The sequence below is a fragment of the Passer domesticus genome, chromosome 8 (assembly GCF_036417665.1).
Source record: "Passer domesticus isolate bPasDom1 chromosome 8, bPasDom1.hap1, whole genome shotgun sequence".
Lineage (NCBI taxonomy): Eukaryota > Metazoa > Chordata > Aves > Passeriformes > Passeridae > Passer > Passer domesticus.
This window is the reverse complement of record NC_087481.1, coordinates 29,565,182-29,585,414: the sequence shown is the minus strand read 5'-3', so window position 1 is coordinate 29,585,414 and position 20,233 is coordinate 29,565,182. Positions and strand designations below refer to the sequence as shown.

Below are 20,233 nucleotides of genomic sequence, written 5' to 3'. Positions count from 1 at the left end.
TTATTATTTGTAAACCACTCCATTCATACCTACCTATATTTTATTTTAATATTTTAATGCTTTCAAAAGCATTACTGAATGCTTTAAACTCTACAAAATGGAAGCTAAACATTTTAAATTGGAAAGATGAGCTAAGACTGTGAAGCTAATAATTAAAAACAGGCGGGTAGAAAACTGAATATTCTTCATTGCCAAATGCTGTATACTAGAATCAAATGATGTATTTTTATTGAACCACTTGTTGAATGTGCCTCTGGGAAAGGAATTATGTTCACAGCTGTATTAGAAGAAGCCAGAAAAATCGAAGTAGAAAAATATCTATCAGGATATTAAACACAAAAAACGTAAACACTTCATATGAACATTAACTGTACAGAAAGCAACAAGAAAAACAAACAAACAAACAAAACCCCAACTGGGTATGGCACAAGAAAAAGTATTAGCAGAGTGTTTGGAATTTGAAAAACAGACCATGAAGGCACATGAAAATACAGGACTTCTGCAAAATCTTATTCAAAGCACTGAGATCTTTTAAACTGCATTGTACACCTGCTTAACTCCAAAGGACAAGATGATGCATTTCAGAATCTGTGCTGCTGCTGCTTTCTAATGAAGTTAGTAGAACTTCTCCTGAAGTTAGCTCAGTTTCTACTGTGAAAACAGCTTCCTTTTCTAGTTTAACATTCATATGTCTTTAACTCTTTTTTACCTTTAATTTCTTTATCAATGTCCCTGCCCCAAGTATTCTTTGCAGTGATTTTGATAATATAAATATATATTCACAAAATCTAAAAAATTATTTTAGAGAAATTCAGAAATTCATACTTAATTTCCTTCCCCATATTTAATATTTTACAGGACTTTGGGTTTAAACACACACTCCAGTGCTGGAGGAAGACTTGTGCATGAGAGAAAGTATGTTGTCTTCCTGGGCAGCCTTATTTAATACCTTAAGAAGAAAAGCATCACAGGTTTGCAAGGAAGAATAAATCCCTGATTCTAGGGATTGTTGCAACCTTTCAAATAAATGATGCTTCCATCATCCTAAATCCATCAGACATTGTAAACAAAAGAAACAAAAATAGACAAATACCTCACTGTTGGAGCTTTCAATAAATGATCCTCCAAACATAGCAGACATCCACTCACAGCTGCAGATCAGCAGTGGCTTGTGGGCCTTGATGCTTCCATCGTCCAATTTAAATGTCACATCTGCCATGGGAACAAAGGCACAGGAGTGCTGCAAGTCTGTGTTTAAGGTGTAACCTGCTCTCAAGAATGTGTTTCACTTGAACTCTGTTAACCAAGGACTTCCTTCATTTCCCATGATCTCCACCTCCAAAATAACTCTTGCATTTAAAATAGTTAATAAAAAGCTTTAATTGTAAAGGGGGATACTGAATGTTCAACATTTCTGAGAATTGTGTTGCTTATTTAAAAGCTGTGAGTAGATTTTGAGAAATGAAACTGCAGAATCCCAGGTTGGAACAGTTGGCCTGAGTAACACTACAATTTTGGGGTCATCCATCCTCTCAAAACAATGTAAGCTGTCACATTGTTTAAAGTCTATGAAGTGACAGTAACATGGATGAGAAAAAAAGAAATAACTCTCTTCCTGCTTAAGCATGTATTTACTTACCAGAAAATGTCCCTTTGCAAAGGCACTCTTTTATCCGATTAGCTTTTCTGACATGAAATGCTTTAGTAATCTCTTGATTCATGAAGGCTTCTTTATTCATAATATTCTCCACCATCATTCGCAAGTCAAATACTTCCAAGATTTCAGCAATCTGAGCCAGTCTGGTGAGGTCTTTTTCGTTTTCATCCAGTTGGCCTGTGTATAAAAACTGCAAAACAGTTTTAAAAGGTGCGGCCTGCACAGAGGAATCCATTTTTACCACAGTTACAGGACACGTCCGCTTTGAGACAGGATTCACTTGCATTTCCTTGTGCACACTAACAAACCCCTTACCCCAGGAGGACAGAGATCTTGCTGCAGAGTTTGTTTCACCAGATTCAGCTTCTAGCGTGTTTAAAGACTCACTGCTTTCTGGTGGGGGAATTTTAACATCAAGAGATTTCAAGGATGCCTCGTCACTGTCACTGTTTGTCTCAAGGTGACTGGCCAGAACATCCTTATTTGTATTTTCTTTATTACACTGTGTTTCATCCAAGTATGGACTTTCCTCACATTCCATTAAGAAAAGGTCATAAAACTTTGAAGAGGAGGTAGCTAGGTAAATCTTGTGAGCAAAAATGCAGTCCTGCTCCTGAAGAACAAACATGACATCTGCACACAGTGGGCTGTCCAATAAATATCCAGCTTCATTCATGCTCGGCGTGGGACACTCAGGAATTTTGATAACTGGAGGAGGGGCTTTTGGAGGTAGGAATGGAGCCTGAAGCAAAGGTTTTTGGACCTTCTTCAAATGAGATTTCCAGAATTGCAGGTGTCTTCTGGAGATCAGGGCAGCTCTAATTGCATTGTCAAACACATCTTTAATTCCAAACTGGTCAAATACACTGGTTTCATAGTAGGGTATCCCGAGTTCCTTGGCAACCTCTCTGCCTCTTTCTGGTGGCAAAATGTCTCCCCTTTTTATTGGCCTAGGGTTAAACAAAAAATGAACCTTGTCACACAAAGTTACCCTAGAAAGCATGGAATTTTACCAAATATTCAGCACTAAATCTGAGATAACTATCATTCAAATGAAACATAATATAAAGCTAAGCACACAAAGCCCTTTGGAAATCTACAATAATGACTCCACAGAGTTTTAGAATAGCACATACTTCTAATTTCATTTAAGTTTGGTGATGTCTTTGCAATGTTACTAAATATATGTGGAAATCATTTAGGCAAAATGGAGCTGCCCCTTACTTCAAGTAAAATTTACAGTAAAAAAATTTGATAGGATACTCGAGAACTTTCATTATTTAAAAAACCTCCCACCATCCCTTACTACTCAGATATTCTGTCACAACCATCATTTAAACACAAATAGAAATTATCATGACAGAAAAAATGCCAGAAATACAGCTAAATATGAAATAGAAATATTTCTTATGCTTTTTAAAGAAAATCATAGTAGCCTATAATAAAAGAGTAACAATACACAATGCAAGAGATAGGCTTGTTTTGGCTGCAGAAGTATTATGTGGGAACTCATGAATTTACAGAGCAGCTCTAGTACATGATGCAGGGTAAACAAACCAGTAAAAAGTCTGGGCTGGGATCCATTTTCCCAGCAAAAAAAATCACCTCCCCAGAAGCCACGACCCAGGAGTGTGTTCTCTGAGCCCACCACATTGGGCAGACACGAGCTGGCACAGATGGAACACACCCCAGACAACAGCTTGCTGAGTGCCAGCTAATAAATAACCAGTTCAGGTGGCAGGAGTCTGTGCCAGACACAGAGCTCTGACTCAAACTTACTAATGGTGAAATCAGGGAGCGGGATTAGGGCAGAAGAGGAGTTTTGAAAAAAGACCATTTCCTTTTAAAGAGTCAACCAAAAAGCCCACCCCACCCTCACAACAAAGAAATGTTTAATAAACAAATAGACCTATAAAAATCATATTGCTAAGTCAAGAGTTTGACTGCAATGCAATTCAAAGGGCCCACAAAATATTAATTCAATTTCTTTACGGAAATTTGTTACAATACAGTCATCAATTACACAATCATGGATATTATTTCCGTGAATCTGGTCTCATTGAAATTCCCATAAAAAGAATAAATTAGAAGCAAGCCAGTTATTGTGGGACTGCTGTGGCCAAATATGTGAATGGTTGTATTTTGTATCTAGGAGAAACAAAGCTTCTCTAGAACAACCCCCAAACTCTCTTTTAATTTCAGAACTTTTAGAAGTTTAATTTGCAACCATTTCATTTTCTGCTATGATCTAGGATTAAATTTACAAAAAAAGAAAAAAAAAGAGAATTAAGAAAATTTGGGTAGAATCTGCCAGTTTAAAACAGTACCTGTCAATAGTGAGAGGGTAGGACATGATACACATATTCATGGATAAAAATACATAAGAAAACATTCAATAATCATTACCATCTCTATCTTACTGTAGTGTTCTGCCACCCAAATATGTTTAGATAGCCAATGTACAAAAGTTTTGTGGGAAACTTAATAACTGTGTGTGTTAAAGAACTAGCCAACTCAGACAACATAATTAAAAAAGAAGAAAGCACATATATTCTCATCGTACAAAAAAAAAAAGAAGGAAACTAGGCTCTCCGGTTTCTCTTTTGCAAGTGCTGTACCTGACTACCAAGGTGATTTTTTTTAAAAAATTCTCATTGTTGTTTAAACTTTACCTTGCCAGAGGCCGCCTGGCTCTGTTAACAGCCTCGAGGTCTGCATAGCGGAGATCCAGCTGGCAGCCCACCAGAATGACAGGTGTGCGAGGACAGAAGTGCTTGATTTCTTGATACCACATTGTTTTCACATGATTCAGGGAATTAGGATTAGCAATTGAAAAGCACAGAACAACAACGTCGGACCTAGAAAGGTAACAAGAAAATACCTGATGAAAACCCCACAAATGATTTTTGCCGCAGTTTCACCTGTTTCTGTTACTGCTCCGCTCTGCTCTTTGACAAACGTGCTGACACCAGATGTCAGAATACATGTTGCTCGTGCAGAGGTGTGAGAGAAGCTACACATTTCACCACAAAAGCATGGGAGCACAAAGCCACATACCCAGGAAGCACTGCCCCTCCATGCCGAGATGATCCCAGCACGTGGGAGCGGAGCACTAAGAAGAGAGGTAGGGCTTTCCATTCTCTACTTTTACACAACAGTTACTCACAGGCTGCCCCTGCTCCAGCAATTCTGCTGACTGGACACCTAAATTGTAGTTCAAAGATCATTGGTGCTTAGGAATTAGAGAGGAACTGTGCAAAACTTCAGAACAGCCACACAGGCAGACACAGGTCACTTGTGAACTTGTCATGGAGAAATACCTGTACCGCACTGTTTGAAGTACTGAGGTGGCTGCCTTCACAATGTGCTTTGCACAGCAATTCTCCAATGTCTTTAATAAATAACCTGTTAGAAGGGCAAACTACTGCAAAATGACCACTTCTACAATATCAGCAAAAATAAACATTACAGTGAAAATAAGGTCAGTAAACCATAGAATAGGACAGTGGCTTAAATTAAGAGTAAGCATGGCAATATTTGCAGGGTTTTAAAGGTTTCTAAGAAAACAGAAACTACTTCACTAAATGAACTTGCCATATAAATTATAAGTGTGAGGATTAAGGTTGACAGTTCATCCACTGAACCACAGCCTAACTCTTGTCAGAGCTGGCACCCAAAGGCAGAGAAATGATTGAACACTTGTCTCAGGGCATACCTAACTAGGGGCAATTTCATTATTTATAAACAAGCAGTTCTCAAGCTCTTGGGTCTCTTATGGGAAAAAAAATAGAAAAGAAAAGAAAAAAAAAGTTGAATTTAAACTCTTGAGAAAAATGGAAGAGAAGGGACATTTTGAGGAGGCAACTTATTGCTACAGAATTGTCAGCAGGGTAAGCTCAGCAATACCATCTCTATCTCAGTTCTATTCTATTACTCTTTAATTTAGCACCAATGTGTTGTATCTGCAGTTTGTGCCATGTACAGAGCATCAGCAGCAGTGAATCTTAACGTTCACCTTTTAAATAATGAAATACCTCCTCAGTAGTGCTGCTTTCTACATTTCACTGAGTGCACAGATATATCCAGCTATTTCTAAAGATAGCTGCACACAATACGGAGACTGCTGTGAGCATCAATTTAATGCAAGAGAAATGCTCCTGCTCCAAATTTCTGTCTTATATAAACTGCAACACATCTGTCATATCTAGGAATAAGGCCTTTTGAAACTGGAAAGTTCTCTGGTAAATAGTGAAGGTCTAAGCAGCCAACACAATGGTCTGCTGCACAGCTGAGGCAAACATGCTTTAAACTCAAACTTGCTCTATTCAAGGTCAGGTAGGAGTAAAACCTAAACCCCAGCAGACATTTGCTCAGCTCCCAGAAAGAGAAATCAATGTACAGCTAAGGTACAAAAAACTCTGTGTTACATGTATTCTAACAGGGTCAATTGTTGTTTAATTCAAGGCCATCACGACTGCTGGAGTGGCAAGCGTTGGCTGCTCCTAACTACAGCTAAGCATCTTACAGAGACAGCCTGTCAGCATCCTTCAGAAATTAATACCTAAGCCCAGTAATTGCAGTCACGAGGACCCAACCCTCCTGACTTTACAAGCCACAAGACACACATCACATCTCCCAGAAAACCAAAAGGAAACAGCTCCAGCAGGCGTTCACAGGCAGGACACACCAGTTCCCCCAGGTGCCCGGTGCTGGGCTGGGCACAGTCTGTGCTCCGGAGGGAGCCAGGGTGAGCCGTGCCCCTGGGCAGGGCAGCCCAGAGCACCCAGCACAGCCCTGCATGTCTTAAAGCCCTTGCCAAGGGAGTATCATGTTTTTGCCACCGTGGTCCTTGAGCAGCTCCTCGCCTCTGACCTTTGCTGGGCAATGGTAAAATGGAGATGAGCAAAGCTGGGTTCTTCCAAAACTCACTGCACTGGACATTGTCACCTTCCTGCCTTCCACATGAAGGGAATAACAGAGCAAAGAGGAAAAAAAAAAAGTGATTTTAAAATTATTTATCCTGTGTTAAAACCTGGACTTCTCCATAAAACAAAGATTCCTGAGAGTTCTGCAGTGGGCAGAGAGAAATTAAAGGTTCTGTGCCATGAACAGGACGGATGGGAAAGCACTGGGTAGTGGCAGAGTTCACATGCTGAACCAGCACCACAGCTGGCTCTGCTAGCTCACAAAATACAGCCACTCTATCATAATAAATTAAGTTTTCATCCAAGTCATAAGCACAATTTGCACTCAGTACCACCTGGAGACAGAAATGTATGAGGAAGATTAACCAGCTACATAGAACTGCGAGCATTTGAGGAAAGGTGTCCTTTGGAAACTTTAATTAAAGTACCTACAATTCCTATTAATGTCAAAGGCACATTTATAACTTGCTAACACCGCAGTATAAAGTTTGGTTCGACATTTGTTCATAAAAAGCAGACCCTGTCAAGTTAAAATAATGCATGAATATTTCCTAAACATTAAAAATTTACCAATGTTATTTTAATATTCTCAGGGAATGTAAAAGGGTATGATTTTTTAAAATGCCTATTTTACTGCCATTTTCGTACAGTTACTTTTTGTGTTGGTTACCTAGAGAATGAGAAAGAAGAAAACACAAATAAACCTGATTTGTCCTTTCTCTCTGCAGCAACATATTCACAAATACAAGCTGCATTTATCCTAAAAACACAATTTCATAGCCATTTCCCAGTAAAATTCAGGAATAATTCAAGAAACATTTTTATAAACCTGAACGCCAAGAAGTGCTTTGTAGAATCATTGAACAGTTTGGGTTGAAATAGACCTTAAAGACCAATACTTTCCACCCCCCTGCCATGGAAAACCAGGAAGCCCAGACCGAGATCCTGAGACCCAGGGAGTGGAAAACAGCACAAGAAATCTACCTAATACCTATTCACAAAGAAATAATTCACTAAGATCAAGATTTTGACAGAAAGTAGCTTCCCACACTTATCATTTCCAAAAGATTTTCATGTTGCCTTGCAGCCTTTCAGTGCAGAGCCCTTTCCACCCAGCCCCTTACTTAGGAAAGCAAGGCAAAATATGAAATTATGTAATACCACAAAAAACAACTGCCACACTTTTCTACTCCTTAAGGAAGGCTTAAAGCATTGGAAGTGTCCTTGTATTATAGGTAAATTACATATACATCAAGCTGAGCCTCAGGCTCATTAACAGCACCATTTGGCACACACCTTTCTACAGAAGGAAGGATGCCTAACAGAAATTCCATAGCAACCTCTTTCCACTCACAGTATGGAACCACGGTGGGATGCAGAGGAGGGAAGTAGGTCTGCATTAATTTCAGTGGCCTAAGTATATAAAGCATTTACTTCCCCATCAGCTGAATGAAAGAGCCTCAAATGTCCACACAGGTAAGAAAATAAGAAAAAAACCAGTGCATACACACAGCATATCATAATAAAGTTACTGGAGAAAGCTGTCTATGGGACCCTCTCTGCTTATTACAGTCTTTCTTGGGCCTAAGTCAAACTCAAAAGAGAAAAAAAAAATCATAAGAAATATATGTATATTTTGTAAAAATGTTTTTTCACAGTTCCTCATGATCATATGATGAAGAACCTGAATAGGTTATAAACCACTGTAAAGCAGAAGGGGAGGCTCACAAAATTGGGTAGCTGAAGATGATTTGAAGATACTGCCTATTGCTTTTTTGTGGCAGAAAACATAACAAGAGGAAGCAGCAGAGCTGAGAGACACCTGAAGGTGACTGGATTCCCCATCAGCTGAGCCTCTGCTAGTGAAGCAAGAGATTGTCCTGTGTCTGTGCAGCACCTCTGCTCTGGAGACATCTCTGGGGATCATTCCAACCCAGGCCAGCAATGGCTGGAGAGGCACAGGAATGTGTGAGCTTTCACTCACAAGGCACTTCTGAAACCTCAGACCTCCTCTGAAGAAAGGAGGGGAGCTGCTGGCCCAGCCTCAGCTTAGGCACCATGACAGAGGGCACTGATCTAACTAAAGGCAGACCAAGTAACTCTGTGAAGCCACAAACTCACCCTAATCTCACTGCAAATACCCTTTTACATCAAAGCTACCTTGGTTTTGTTCTTACAGAAACAGCATCATCATTATCCCTTGGAGAAAAAAATCAGAAGAAGGTTGGTGGAAGTCTTCAGATATCAGTGACAAAGCCCTGTTCTCATGGACTCCTTTCAGCAGCATTCCAAAGGTACATTTTTAGGGATTCAATTACATTGGAGTAACTGGAAAAGGGAATTGTAATCACACAGAAGAAGTTAAATGCATGTGTTCCTCTGCATACACACAATACCCACAAGGCTTACAAAATCCATTCACAACGGAGGAAATATTCTAAAGATATTTTAAGAGGCTCTGTCAGCAGTCTAACAGCAAGACTCATTCACATTTGTAAGTCATGAGGAAGAAGCTGTTTTCTGTCCATGCTGTATGAACAGATTTTGTTTGGTCTACAGCTCATATTTAAGTTGCAAGTAAATAAGTCATCCTGGCTGAATTAGCTAACAACTCCCATTCATGGTACTGAGAATAAATATTTGATTGAATTAACTCTTTTCAGGTTTGTGCTTATGTGTACACATACTATAGCTACATGCTAAAAAAACCCAGGATACAGAGGTGATTTATCAAATTAGCCACACATGTTCACCTGAGGGAGAGGGAAGGAAAAAAAAAAAGAAAAGGATGCAAAAAGCGAGAAAAAGAGCTACAAGCCAGCTTCTAGAATTAGCTTGAACATGGTGATATGTTGACACTCATTCAAAACCAGATTGGACAGGAGGGTGGGAGATAGTGAATCCTGACAAGTTGAAATGTAAATTAAGATGTTTTGTCTTTACACTTGCCTCCCAGAGAAACTGCTACAGAATAACAACTTGGGCTTTAAATGAAGTTCACACCTCAGCTGCAGGCTTAGAGAATACAATAGCACCAAGGGTAGATTGTTATTAAACAAAGAGGTGGCTGGGAGCTGGAAATCAATACATTAAATCACAACCAAGACATTATCATTTTACAGAATTTTGGGATGATTGTGCACCAAATGAAACCCTATGGGAGATTATCAATAAATGGTTGTTTGGCATCACATACTGCCTAAGCTGGACTGAACAGGATATTTCCAAAACTAAAATACACACTTTAGTCTAAGGTGGGGGGGGAAATGTCATTCTGTAAACTGCAGCAAATATCTCCACAAGTCTCTGCAGCCACATCCCCCTCACTCCCTTAAGCTGTCAGGAACTGTTTCCCAAAGCTCCCAGAGGAGTGTGATTATTAAACTAAACACCACAGAGCAGAATGCAAGCTGATCTCACTCTCCATACTCCCATTAAGGGATGGCACAGAAACATTAACTATTCCATTCCCAGTGGCATTTAAATGTTCCTCTAGCTCTGTCACATAAAAATAGTGGAAAACAGATTCCTTTTCCCCTCCTTTCACATTTCTGTCTGTGAAAAATAAAGTTAAGAAGGATTTAGCTGTGCTACAGGCCCTATTAACTGTTCACCCTGTCATCTATAGCATAATCTACTTATGTAACATTTTCTAAAACTGTATGGAGCAAACTTCTCCAACGAGCAGCAGGCAAGTTAATGACTTGCTGGTTCTTGTTACACCAGGTTTAGGACAATTAGAGGTCTTGGCTGAATGTTTGCTGGAGTAAGCCTTCCCCTGCATAAAGTGCAGATGCATAGAATTTTTTTAAGAGAACGAAAGGATTATATTATTATATGATCCTTCAGACAATCAAAACATGGGGCACTTGCAGGTATAACCTTGAGCAGTTTGGCATGAAATAGACCTTTCACTGTATTGCAAGATTTGACACAGCTGAGTAGACTGCAGCTCAATGTACAGAGGTGATTTAAAATAAATTCCTGTAAATATGAACATTCAGCATTGAAAAACTAGTTTTAAAATGTCAACCCAGATGAAATACTAAACAGTCTGCTTTGAATGCTACATTAACATTGTTAAAACACCCACAAAAGCAGTGGTTACAATCACAAAATCTTAAAACTGAAATTCTATTTCAGTCTATTTCATTAACAGACTTGCAGAAAAACCACTATCAGGAGAGCAGGCTTCCAGAACAGCCTTTTATAGCTAATTAGGATATAGCAAACCTCATTCTACACAAGTTCAGTTCTGCAAACCTCACAAATGAATCACTGTGTTCATATGCTTAATCCTCAAGATCTCAAGTTATCCACGTCCTCCTCGGCGTTTGCAGGATTAGAATCTAAGTATGTTGTTTCCTCCCTCTCCCATCCTGTCAGTAAACGTGGGATCAGGGTTCAGAACATGCCTGATTCTGCTCTCCTAATCTCCAGTAATCTTCTCAGTGACACAGTATCTGTTGCAGAATATCAGGAGGCCACATCAAAGCGGAACAGTGAGTGGAAACATGAAGTTACATCCAAATTTATCAATGCAGGCTCCACATGCTGCCAAAAGGTAAAACAGTATCTATGGACATCTTCCAGTAGCACTAAATATTACGGTAAATATTACCCTAAAGACTGTAACTTCTCTCACAAAGCTTATTTACAAATAGAACAGGTTGTGCACCCCATATGTGTTGCCCCTTTAGCTCCTGACAGAAAATTCCAGGTAATTAATGAAATCTCTGTGAAAATTCAACTAACAGTGCTGTACACAGAGGAGCGTTGTACAAACACACAGAGTTCTACAGCCTGAAAATTTAATGGGTGGTTTCAACCAGCAGAACCCTCTACAGCATTTCTAAGGGGTAGAGAATAGAAAAGACCATCCTCCTTCAAAGTCACTTGTGTCATCAGGCAGCACAGAGAGAAGAAAAACAGCAAGACAGTACATTTTGGCCACATGCAATAGAAAGCTGGGGCTGACACTATACAAAGGGCATTCATTCCCAGCTGGAAAAAAAAAATGTGTCTGTCTGTGAAGGTCTGATCAACTGCAGTGACTGAAGCAGATATGAAAAGGTTATGAAAAAGTTCAACAAGGTGAAAAAATGTGTGAGGACTGAGACCTCTCAAATGTGAGTTATGAAAACATATGTCCAAAACCCACCTTCAGCTCAGTATTTGCCTAATACAGCTGTTCTGCTGTCTGTACTGCCACAAGGTCAGATCTAATTAAACAAACCAGAAAGACTATCACTGGCTTCAGTCCTTGCTGAAACTATGCTGAACTTTTCCAAACATATGCATATACACACACATATATAATACAGTTGGAAAAATCTAGATCACATTCATTTAAATATATATTTATTACACATGTATTTTTTAGAATTTCCAGGGTTAATTGATTCACTAACAGACATTTTATATTTATAGAAGAAAAACCTCAGCTTTAATTAAGGAAGTAGAGAAGAGCCTCATCTTTCATGAATCTAGCTCTGCTCTCAAGAGGTTAGCTGCCCATTCAACATCACAGCTTTTAATAAAATAAATATTTCATTGATTGAGAGTGGTATTTCCCAACGCCTCTCCTTGTTTGTTGCTTGTTAGGCAATTATATCAAACACTGCTTATACAGGGAGAGAGTGCCCATGCTCAATTTTCTGAAACTACAATCTTATTTTGGAGAATGTTCTTTAAAATTCAAAATAGGACAACAGTTGTTGACAGAGCTTAGCAGGCTGTTCAAGGAAATGTAGCGTAGTAAAACTATGCTGCTTTTTAAATATTTATATCTTTTTAATCCTTGTAGCAGATAATCCTCTTTGCAGTGGGCAGGAATATGAATACCCGTGATTGTTAAGTCCTTGCTTTCCAAAATTCAGATTTGCAATTTATGTCTACTCCCAAAATTTGAACGCAAGTATTTCTTAAAATTTTACTTGGATCAATTTACCTTCCATAAGCAAAGCGCCTGTCTTTGTGGTGGTCCCCAAAAGTATCCCACAGCCTGAGGGAAACACTCACTTCATCCACAACATCTCTTGAGCGTTCAAGGACCTAGAAGAGAACACACAAAACATTCTCTTTCCCTCCATCAGACAAATACTTTGTAATTCACCCCATTAAAAGGTCCAAAACATACTAGGTCAAAGGTCTATCTTATGCAGTTTTTACCAAATGATGTATCTTATAAAACAGGCAGAATACTTACATCTCTAAAAATAGGTTTGATAAAGAAATTACTTTAGAACAAGAGGTGTATCAGAGCATGGCTGCAGTAGAGGTCACTCATAAAATACTTGTGAGCTCATTGCTGCATCCTGGCAGGAGAAGGCTTGCCAAGAAACAATAGCAGCACCTCACAGCATGTGCTGCACACCTTGCACACCTGCAGCCCTTACCTCCTGGCAGACACGGTACTGATCAATGGCCCAGACGGTCGGGACGTGCGTTGCCAGCAGCTGATACTGAGTCAAGGTTGTGTTGCAGGCTCTGGCACAGATCAGACGAGTCTTTCCCACTGCATTATCTCCAACCACCACACACTTGATAGTTTCAACGTTGGGTCTTTCGTAGTCCATGTCAATGTCCATTCATCAAAAACTGGAACAAGACAGTTAAAGTTGTTTTCTACTTCTGTGTAGAAAGTAGAAATTACTGTTTAGAATCAGAGTCTTTAACTTCCTCTTCTTGAGAGATGCCTGGAGACAGCAAACTCTTAAGGAAAATTGTGTAGTAAACTGTCCCAAAGTAGGCCAGCCAGTCCTTTAAATACTGCTCAGTTATGCAAATACACAACTATTTGGACTACAGTGGCTTTATGCTGCTCACATGCTATTTTCACTTTGGTTTCTGTAAACACAAGCCTGTTTGCAGAAGACAGATCTTGGTGAAACAAGGGCAGCTAGCATAAACTTACCTCTTGCTAATACTTTTTATGCCATGAGGAAAAAAAGCCTGGGCATCAGTGGGTTTAACCTGAAGGATACCAGTATAAACCTGCCCTCTGCAATCCTGCCCATTCAGGATTTGATTTAGGGCTGTCCAGACAACATTGGTAACAGCAAGTCACACAGATGGCTTTAACACACAATAAGACTCACTTGTAAGACAACTCCAGAGACTGTTCGCTACAAAACCACAATTCCATTACATCCTGCAAGTATCACACACTCTTAATTGTCCAAGGAGAAGTTTGTACAGATCATGGACTAAAAGGAAACCAAAAAGCCAAGCAGGAACTTGCAAATATACTTATCTACACCTTGAAATTCTTTTTGATGTGAAATACAAAGTGAAGAGAAGTAGTTTTTTGAAGATACTGTCCTCATGGAAAGATATTATTGAAACTATTTCCTTAAATATTCTATGGCAATATATTGAACAAATGCCTGGATACAAAGAGAAGCTGGAAAAAATGGATATTTGAAAGACTAAAACCAACTCATGCTTGTTTACTACAGTCTGTCATTTTCATATGTGGGATCATAGTTTGATATATCTGAAGTTGATTTTCTAATGTCTAGCAGGTCTGATGAGCAATCTGGTCTCTGCCAGGAAATTGTAATCAAGGAGGGAGAATGCAAGTCACAAACCTTTTCAAGAAGGCTTGCCTAATAATTATTTCAGCAAGAAACCTACAGCAATTTAATTGACAAAACACAGGTCATCATCTGGAGTGATGGTGTCCTCTTTTCTGAGAAGAAAGCACTACAGATAAAGAAATCCAATGACTTGTTTTAATACCTTTTTTAATATTCACATCTCATTCACACTTAGATATAGACTATATATTAGCTGTCAGGCTGTTTAAAATAACAGATTCAAGCTATTTTGGTGCCCATTTTTCACTGTCAGAGGCACTATGTTCTGATTTAAGAAAAAATCCTGTTTAGTAACTACTAGTCAAACAGTGATTTTAACTGTATTCTTTTCATTATTTAAACTGATGTACACCAAGAAACAAAAGTCTTTGTTAGAACTGAAGGCTACCCATTTAGGTAAAATTTTGACTAAGGACTGTGTGCTAATAACTATAGTGGCTAAGACACATTTGTAATCTTTATTTACATGTGGAGGGACGAGTTAGGGACAACACAGACAAGGTGCAAGAGTGATTTTTGCCACCACTGTGTCCCACTGATGTCTCCACAGACACTGAATGCTTCTGGAAACGCTGCAGTACAGACTCTCAAAATGAGAATACATTTTGAAGTTATCCTACCCGAGACTGAAACGTGGGCCCAGACACCTGGCATCCTGGCCCAAGAGCATGGCTGCACAAGCAGAGCTCTGCAATGTGAAGATGCAGAGCAGAGAACACTCTTTGAACACGCAGACACACATGGAGCACTGGGCACACGTGAGCCCTCAGCGCCTCGTGACTCCGGCCCGTGGTGCCAGCACTGGGGTTTGGGCTGCTGAGGACACAAAGCTCTTAAGAGACAGCCTTGATCCCTTCACCTGGCTTGTAACCTGCACCCTGAGAGGTTACTGCTCTGGAGATAAAGCATCCAGAGGCTCCCAGCTCCCTTCTGTGACCAGCCCCAGCTGCCTGCTGGATGGAAGCTCCCGCCAGGCCGGTACCCGGGATGGCCAGGGGCTCTGTACCCTCTGTGTGATTCCAAACACAGGAAGAGAAACACGAGCTAACTCCTTGTTCCTCCTCAGTCACAATATAAACAAAAGTACAAAAAAACCCTTTTTTCCCTCCACACTGCAGAGAACGTGGCATGTTCATACACCACGGCCTCATAGGCAGGGCCCCAAATGAGTAGCAAAACCCCAAGAGCTTTCAGCACGTGATCTTAAAAAGCTTCAAGTCTGAGAATAAACAGCAACCCCTTTGACATATTATGGGGTATTAAATTACTTCATATTTTATTCATGCATGGACTAGACATCACAGATGGAATGTGGAAATGTTTACAAGGCTAGAAAGCAAAATGAAGGAGCATGGCTAGCCAATGTGTCTGGTTGGTTTTAAACTACCAAGCAGAGATGCCAAATCAATTTTTCTTCCAACCCAATATTCCATTAAAAAGCTGTTACACAGATTAGCTGTCGTATTATATAACAATTTGATTTAAAAATTCTTCCAAAGTTCTTAAATGGTAGTTCTACATAAAACATGCTTCAGTAAGTCACAAAATATGTATTAAGTACAAAGTCTGGAATCTTAAAAAATTTCCAACAGGATAACAAAGCCAGTTTAAAATTAACAGGCAAATTTAAATAAAAGTAACTAGATAAATCAATGCAACTATTGGAGAATCCTAGAAAAGGAACACATAAAAAAAAATTTAAAATTACTAGGGTTTTAACTTTCCAATATACTTAATAACTTAATTAAAGCAAAGTTATCACAGGACTCAGACACAGCATGCCTGAATGCCCTGCTGTAGATCAATGGCAATCTAATGAAGATATTTTTAGCATGACTCAATACTGCACAGGACAAAGATTAAAATAAACTGGCAATAAAAACAAAAGTAGAGCTCTGTGGCTTAAGCTGTATTGCTTAAGGAAAGTTCTTAAATATCCTCCAGTATCTATAACATAACTATGTGTTAAAAATCCACATAATTTTAACATTGTTCACTAGTTTTCAGGAAGGGATTAAAGCAGAAATAGCTCCTGAAGAGACTGAGAGACAGAAACCCAGACAGATATTTAGACACCTCAAGTAAAACCAGATGCTAACAACAAATTCCAGTATAAACAATTAGCAAAACAAGTTGATTAAGTGCTTACAAATGTAGCCAGATGCCTTCTGGCTACTGGAATGATTAAAGCCAGGAATAAATGCAAGGTCTAAAGAATACAGGCACAGTTAGTTTTTTTTAAGGTAGCTTCTAGGTTAAGCTGGTGCTAAATCTATTATATAATCACACTGATTAAAAATGCTGAACATGTATTTACAAAACTAGAATTAAAAAAAAAAAAAAAGACAACTAGATTTGATCTCTGAAAGTCTGGTAATATCTAGAATGACCAACTGGAACTGAAACTGAACTGGTTAGACAAGAACAAAGCAGCATATATAAAGATTTTTTAAAAAAAGGCATAACATTCTAAGATCAACGAAAAACTCGCTAAAACCAACCTACAACCAGCAACAGCTTAGTTTACCAGCAAAACAAAGCAGGGTAAAACTATGAGGAAAGTTACTGGAAGTGTAACCAGTCCCAGAAAGGGCACTGACACAAAGGCCAGAGAAAGACAGAAAGGCCATCAAATGAGGGCCAGCAAGGAACCTACCAGGGAAAAGGTCTGATCAGAAATCACCGTTTCCAAAAGAAAGGAGCAAAAATTCAGCTGCTTAAACCACTTCTAAAGAAAGATGAGCAGATGGATGGAAAAAGATACCCGTAAGAATTACACAGGATCTCAAAAAATCTCTTAGGATGTTCTATTTTTACATTGTCACCTGTGATTGTTTGCAGATGAAGAGAAGACAGAGGCAGCCAAAAAAGCAGGAGATGTGAGCAGACTCAAGATCTAACATAAAGCCATTTAATTCATTCACTTGATTAGCAGTTAAGAAATATTCCAAATAAAGCTGATTTATTTCCAAATAAATATAAAGCTACTGTTTTGAACCATGCCTTGCAGATGGTTATGGTTGCCAATTTTTTTTCTGCTGCTTCACCTCAAATTGCCGTGGGCTACTTGGTTTTTCATTTAGTTTTTTCCTCATTACTAAATGAGTTGTTATTATAATCACCATAAAACAGTTGTGGTTGCCATAGCATGCGAGCTGGTCAGCCTCAATAATGAAACACTCCCTTTCTGGAGAAATTTTCCAAAAGATCTGTAGATGAAGCACATCACCTGATTATTGAGTCCACTGGTACACAAATTAAACACAACAGACACACACAATCTCTGATTTTTAAAATCTCTGATGTTTAAAATCCTCACCTAGCATATACAAAACATAACCAAGATTTTTTTTCAAAGAACAGTAGCTAATTATCCACCCTTTTCTCTTCAGCACAAACCAATGACAAACATCACAAACAAACCACAGAGAGTGTCTACACTAATCAGTGATTATGGGGTGATCCTGCAGCCATTTACTTCTTAGCTGTGTACTTACAGGACCCCTCAAAGAAAGCATTTTACTTAGCTCTTGTGCTAAGAGCAAACTTTTCAGATGACAGTTCAGAATGACAGCATGTAAGAACCTTACCTGTTCAGTGGAATTTTTTTTCAAGCTATTCCATGAGAAAAAAAAAAAAATTCGACCTGTGTCAAGTAATCTGACCAAACATGCAAAGCAGGAACTCCTTCAAACAAAGGGAGTGACAACCACAATTAAAATGCCATAATTATACTAAAGAAATCTAATGAAAAGAGACACCAAAGTCTAACATCACTTAATATGAATGGTGGGCATGGGAACTATCTGAAAAAGTCAGGCCACCAGTAAGGCAAAAAGATTATCAAAATTATCCCCAAACAACACACTTCCCTAAAACTATGTGAAAGTGCATTTGTAGCTCCTCCATACTTCAATCTATTCTGGAGATGTATTTTTTAGTATAACTTTGGAGTGACTCCTTCAGAGAACCATTAGGCAATAACATGTTGAAAAGAATATAAAAAAAAATTACAAGACTATGCAACACTTTTGCCTACATCCCCAAGTTGCAAAATTACTGCTTGCAACCATGGAAACTGGAAAAGGAGATACAAAATGCCAAGTTCTTCAGGCACTGAAATCACTACCTTGCAGTGCAGAATCCCAAGGCACCAGCAGGCTGGCAGGGACCAACGAGTACATGAGCCAGAGTAAGTGTGTGAAATGTTCTTTCTCAATATATAACCCACCATGTGGTGTTTCAGAATCTTTGGGGGATTAACACAGATATGCCAGGGGACAAAGCAGGAGGAATTTAGTGTTCACCTGTGCAAGAACGTAGAATTCACAGAAAAATCTGATTTGGGGAAAAGTTAAGGGCTAAAAGATTGTGTTGTGGTTTGGCTCAACTTAGTCAAAGAATTTAGGACTCCACCAAGTATATTTGTAAGGTTAATCACAACATGGGATCAACCAACAGATAAACTACCAGGAGCTGAAAGAGCATCACAAAACATTTTTCAAAAGGTGTACATTAATATTTTATTAAATCATAGGAGACTGGTTTCAAGAGGAAAACTATTCCTGGTCAGCATCAAAGAACTAGCTGGTGACAAAGGGTAGTAAGACTCAAGGTGGGATCAGATCATTAGGTCACCAGGGGACAAGGTGGACATGATGCATATCAGGCTGAATTCTTGTCCAGGATGAAGCAGCATTACCCTTTTGCCATTATTTCAAGTTCTGGCAGTTTACATGGAAAGACTGAAGAGACTGCCTCAGAAGGAAGAAATTCAAGATTAACTCTGGAATTTATCACCTATTTGCCCTACCCGGTCCATGAGCAGAAGAAAACAACAGATATATCAATGACTGGGGAAGGAGAAAAACCCTTATATCCTAAAGCTGACCTGATTGCAAATGTGAGACCCTGGGCTCTCCCATGGGTAGGAAGACAAGGGCAGCTGATGGAAATGTTTCACTGCACAAGGTGATAAATGAGATAACCCTGCTGCTGCTGCCCACAAGAGTACAGGTCAACAGAAACACCTTTATCTCCCACATTGGCAGAACCTGCTTCTACCCTTTTTTCTTTTGTCCTGGGATAGCTTAGGGCCAGTATCAACAAAGAAATAAATCCCTCAGAATGCTGCTAAAATGTGATACAGCTGGAGAAGCTCAACACTGAGGCTTTCATCAAGAGAGACTCCATTTGGCTTACCTGAACCAACTTCTTTCATGTCAGCTTTTGATCAATAAGCATCAGATTCATTTCTGGATGCTACCTCTTACCTTAAAGACAGAAGTCATCACAAGCTTCCAATCAGCTGCCATAATCCCCACTCTATCCCTCAAGTTTTAAACGGAGTGAAAAATTGACCATGGCTTCACACAGAAATGAAAGGAGCAGCCCCTAATGATGATGTAAAGTTGAAGACAGAACAGATGTCTCTAAGTTTGCTAGAAAACTTCTCAGCCAAATGATCACCACAACCCTCACAGAAATTGCAGAGACAGGGAATAATAATTCCTGGTTTGCTGCGTCAGATGCCTGTCACTCTGCTCCTTCTCTGCCTGCATGACTCCAGATTTGTTTGTTTCTGTTAATTATTAGGATCCTTTGTCAAGCCTAACCTACCTCTGTGATGACACAAAAACTTTTGATTAATAAGAATGAGCATTTCCTCAGATGCTCAAAAATCAGGGACACTAGTAAAACACAAATTCTTCCCAGATAACAACGTGTAAAACAGACTGCCCTCTGCTGAGGGCAGACAGCTCAATAGCTAAGAATGAAAACATTCAATTTTAGGCACAATAACAGATTCTCCTGAGCCTCCTCCAAAAAATGCAGCTCACAAGGACCTCTTTTTGTGTTATACACACTCAGTCTATCAGACCAAACAGAGACCCAAATTAGACTCAGCATTAGACTTGAGCTATGTCACGTATCTGACAAGTTCTTCAGGAAGACCTGAAGGGCAGAAATCAAAAAGCTGATTACACTGAGCAGCTTACATATTGTTTTGACCTGTGACATACCTTGGGATATCCTTTGAGATGAGATCA

At 39.2% G+C, this 20,233-nt stretch overlaps 1 protein-coding gene across 20 annotated transcripts in view; it reads right to left on the bottom strand.

The window, feature by feature from the left end:
- The window catches only part of RHOBTB1 (Rho related BTB domain containing 1), a 72,620-nt gene that overhangs the window by 30,553 nt on the left and 21,834 nt on the right, over nucleotides 1-20,233 (bottom strand). For 19 of the 20 annotated variants that reach the window (XR_010367121.1, XR_010367125.1, XR_010367118.1 and 16 more), the window contains exons 3-7: nucleotides 12,981-13,182; nucleotides 12,533-12,636; nucleotides 4,330-4,515; nucleotides 1,640-2,607; nucleotides 1,094-1,212 (exon numbers count right to left, since the gene is read on the bottom strand). Coding sequence is in view for 3 of the 20 variants with exons in the window: in XM_064430004.1 (XP_064286074.1) it covers nucleotides 1,094-1,212; nucleotides 1,640-2,607; nucleotides 4,330-4,515; nucleotides 12,533-12,636; nucleotides 12,981-13,172 (1,569 nt within the window). In the remaining 17 variants the exon portion in view is untranslated. Of the gene's footprint in view, nucleotides 1-1,093; nucleotides 1,213-1,639; nucleotides 2,608-4,329; nucleotides 4,516-11,743; nucleotides 11,805-12,532; nucleotides 12,637-12,980; nucleotides 13,183-20,233 lie in introns of those variants that run through there. The other variant, XM_064430007.1, reaches the window with a different exon arrangement.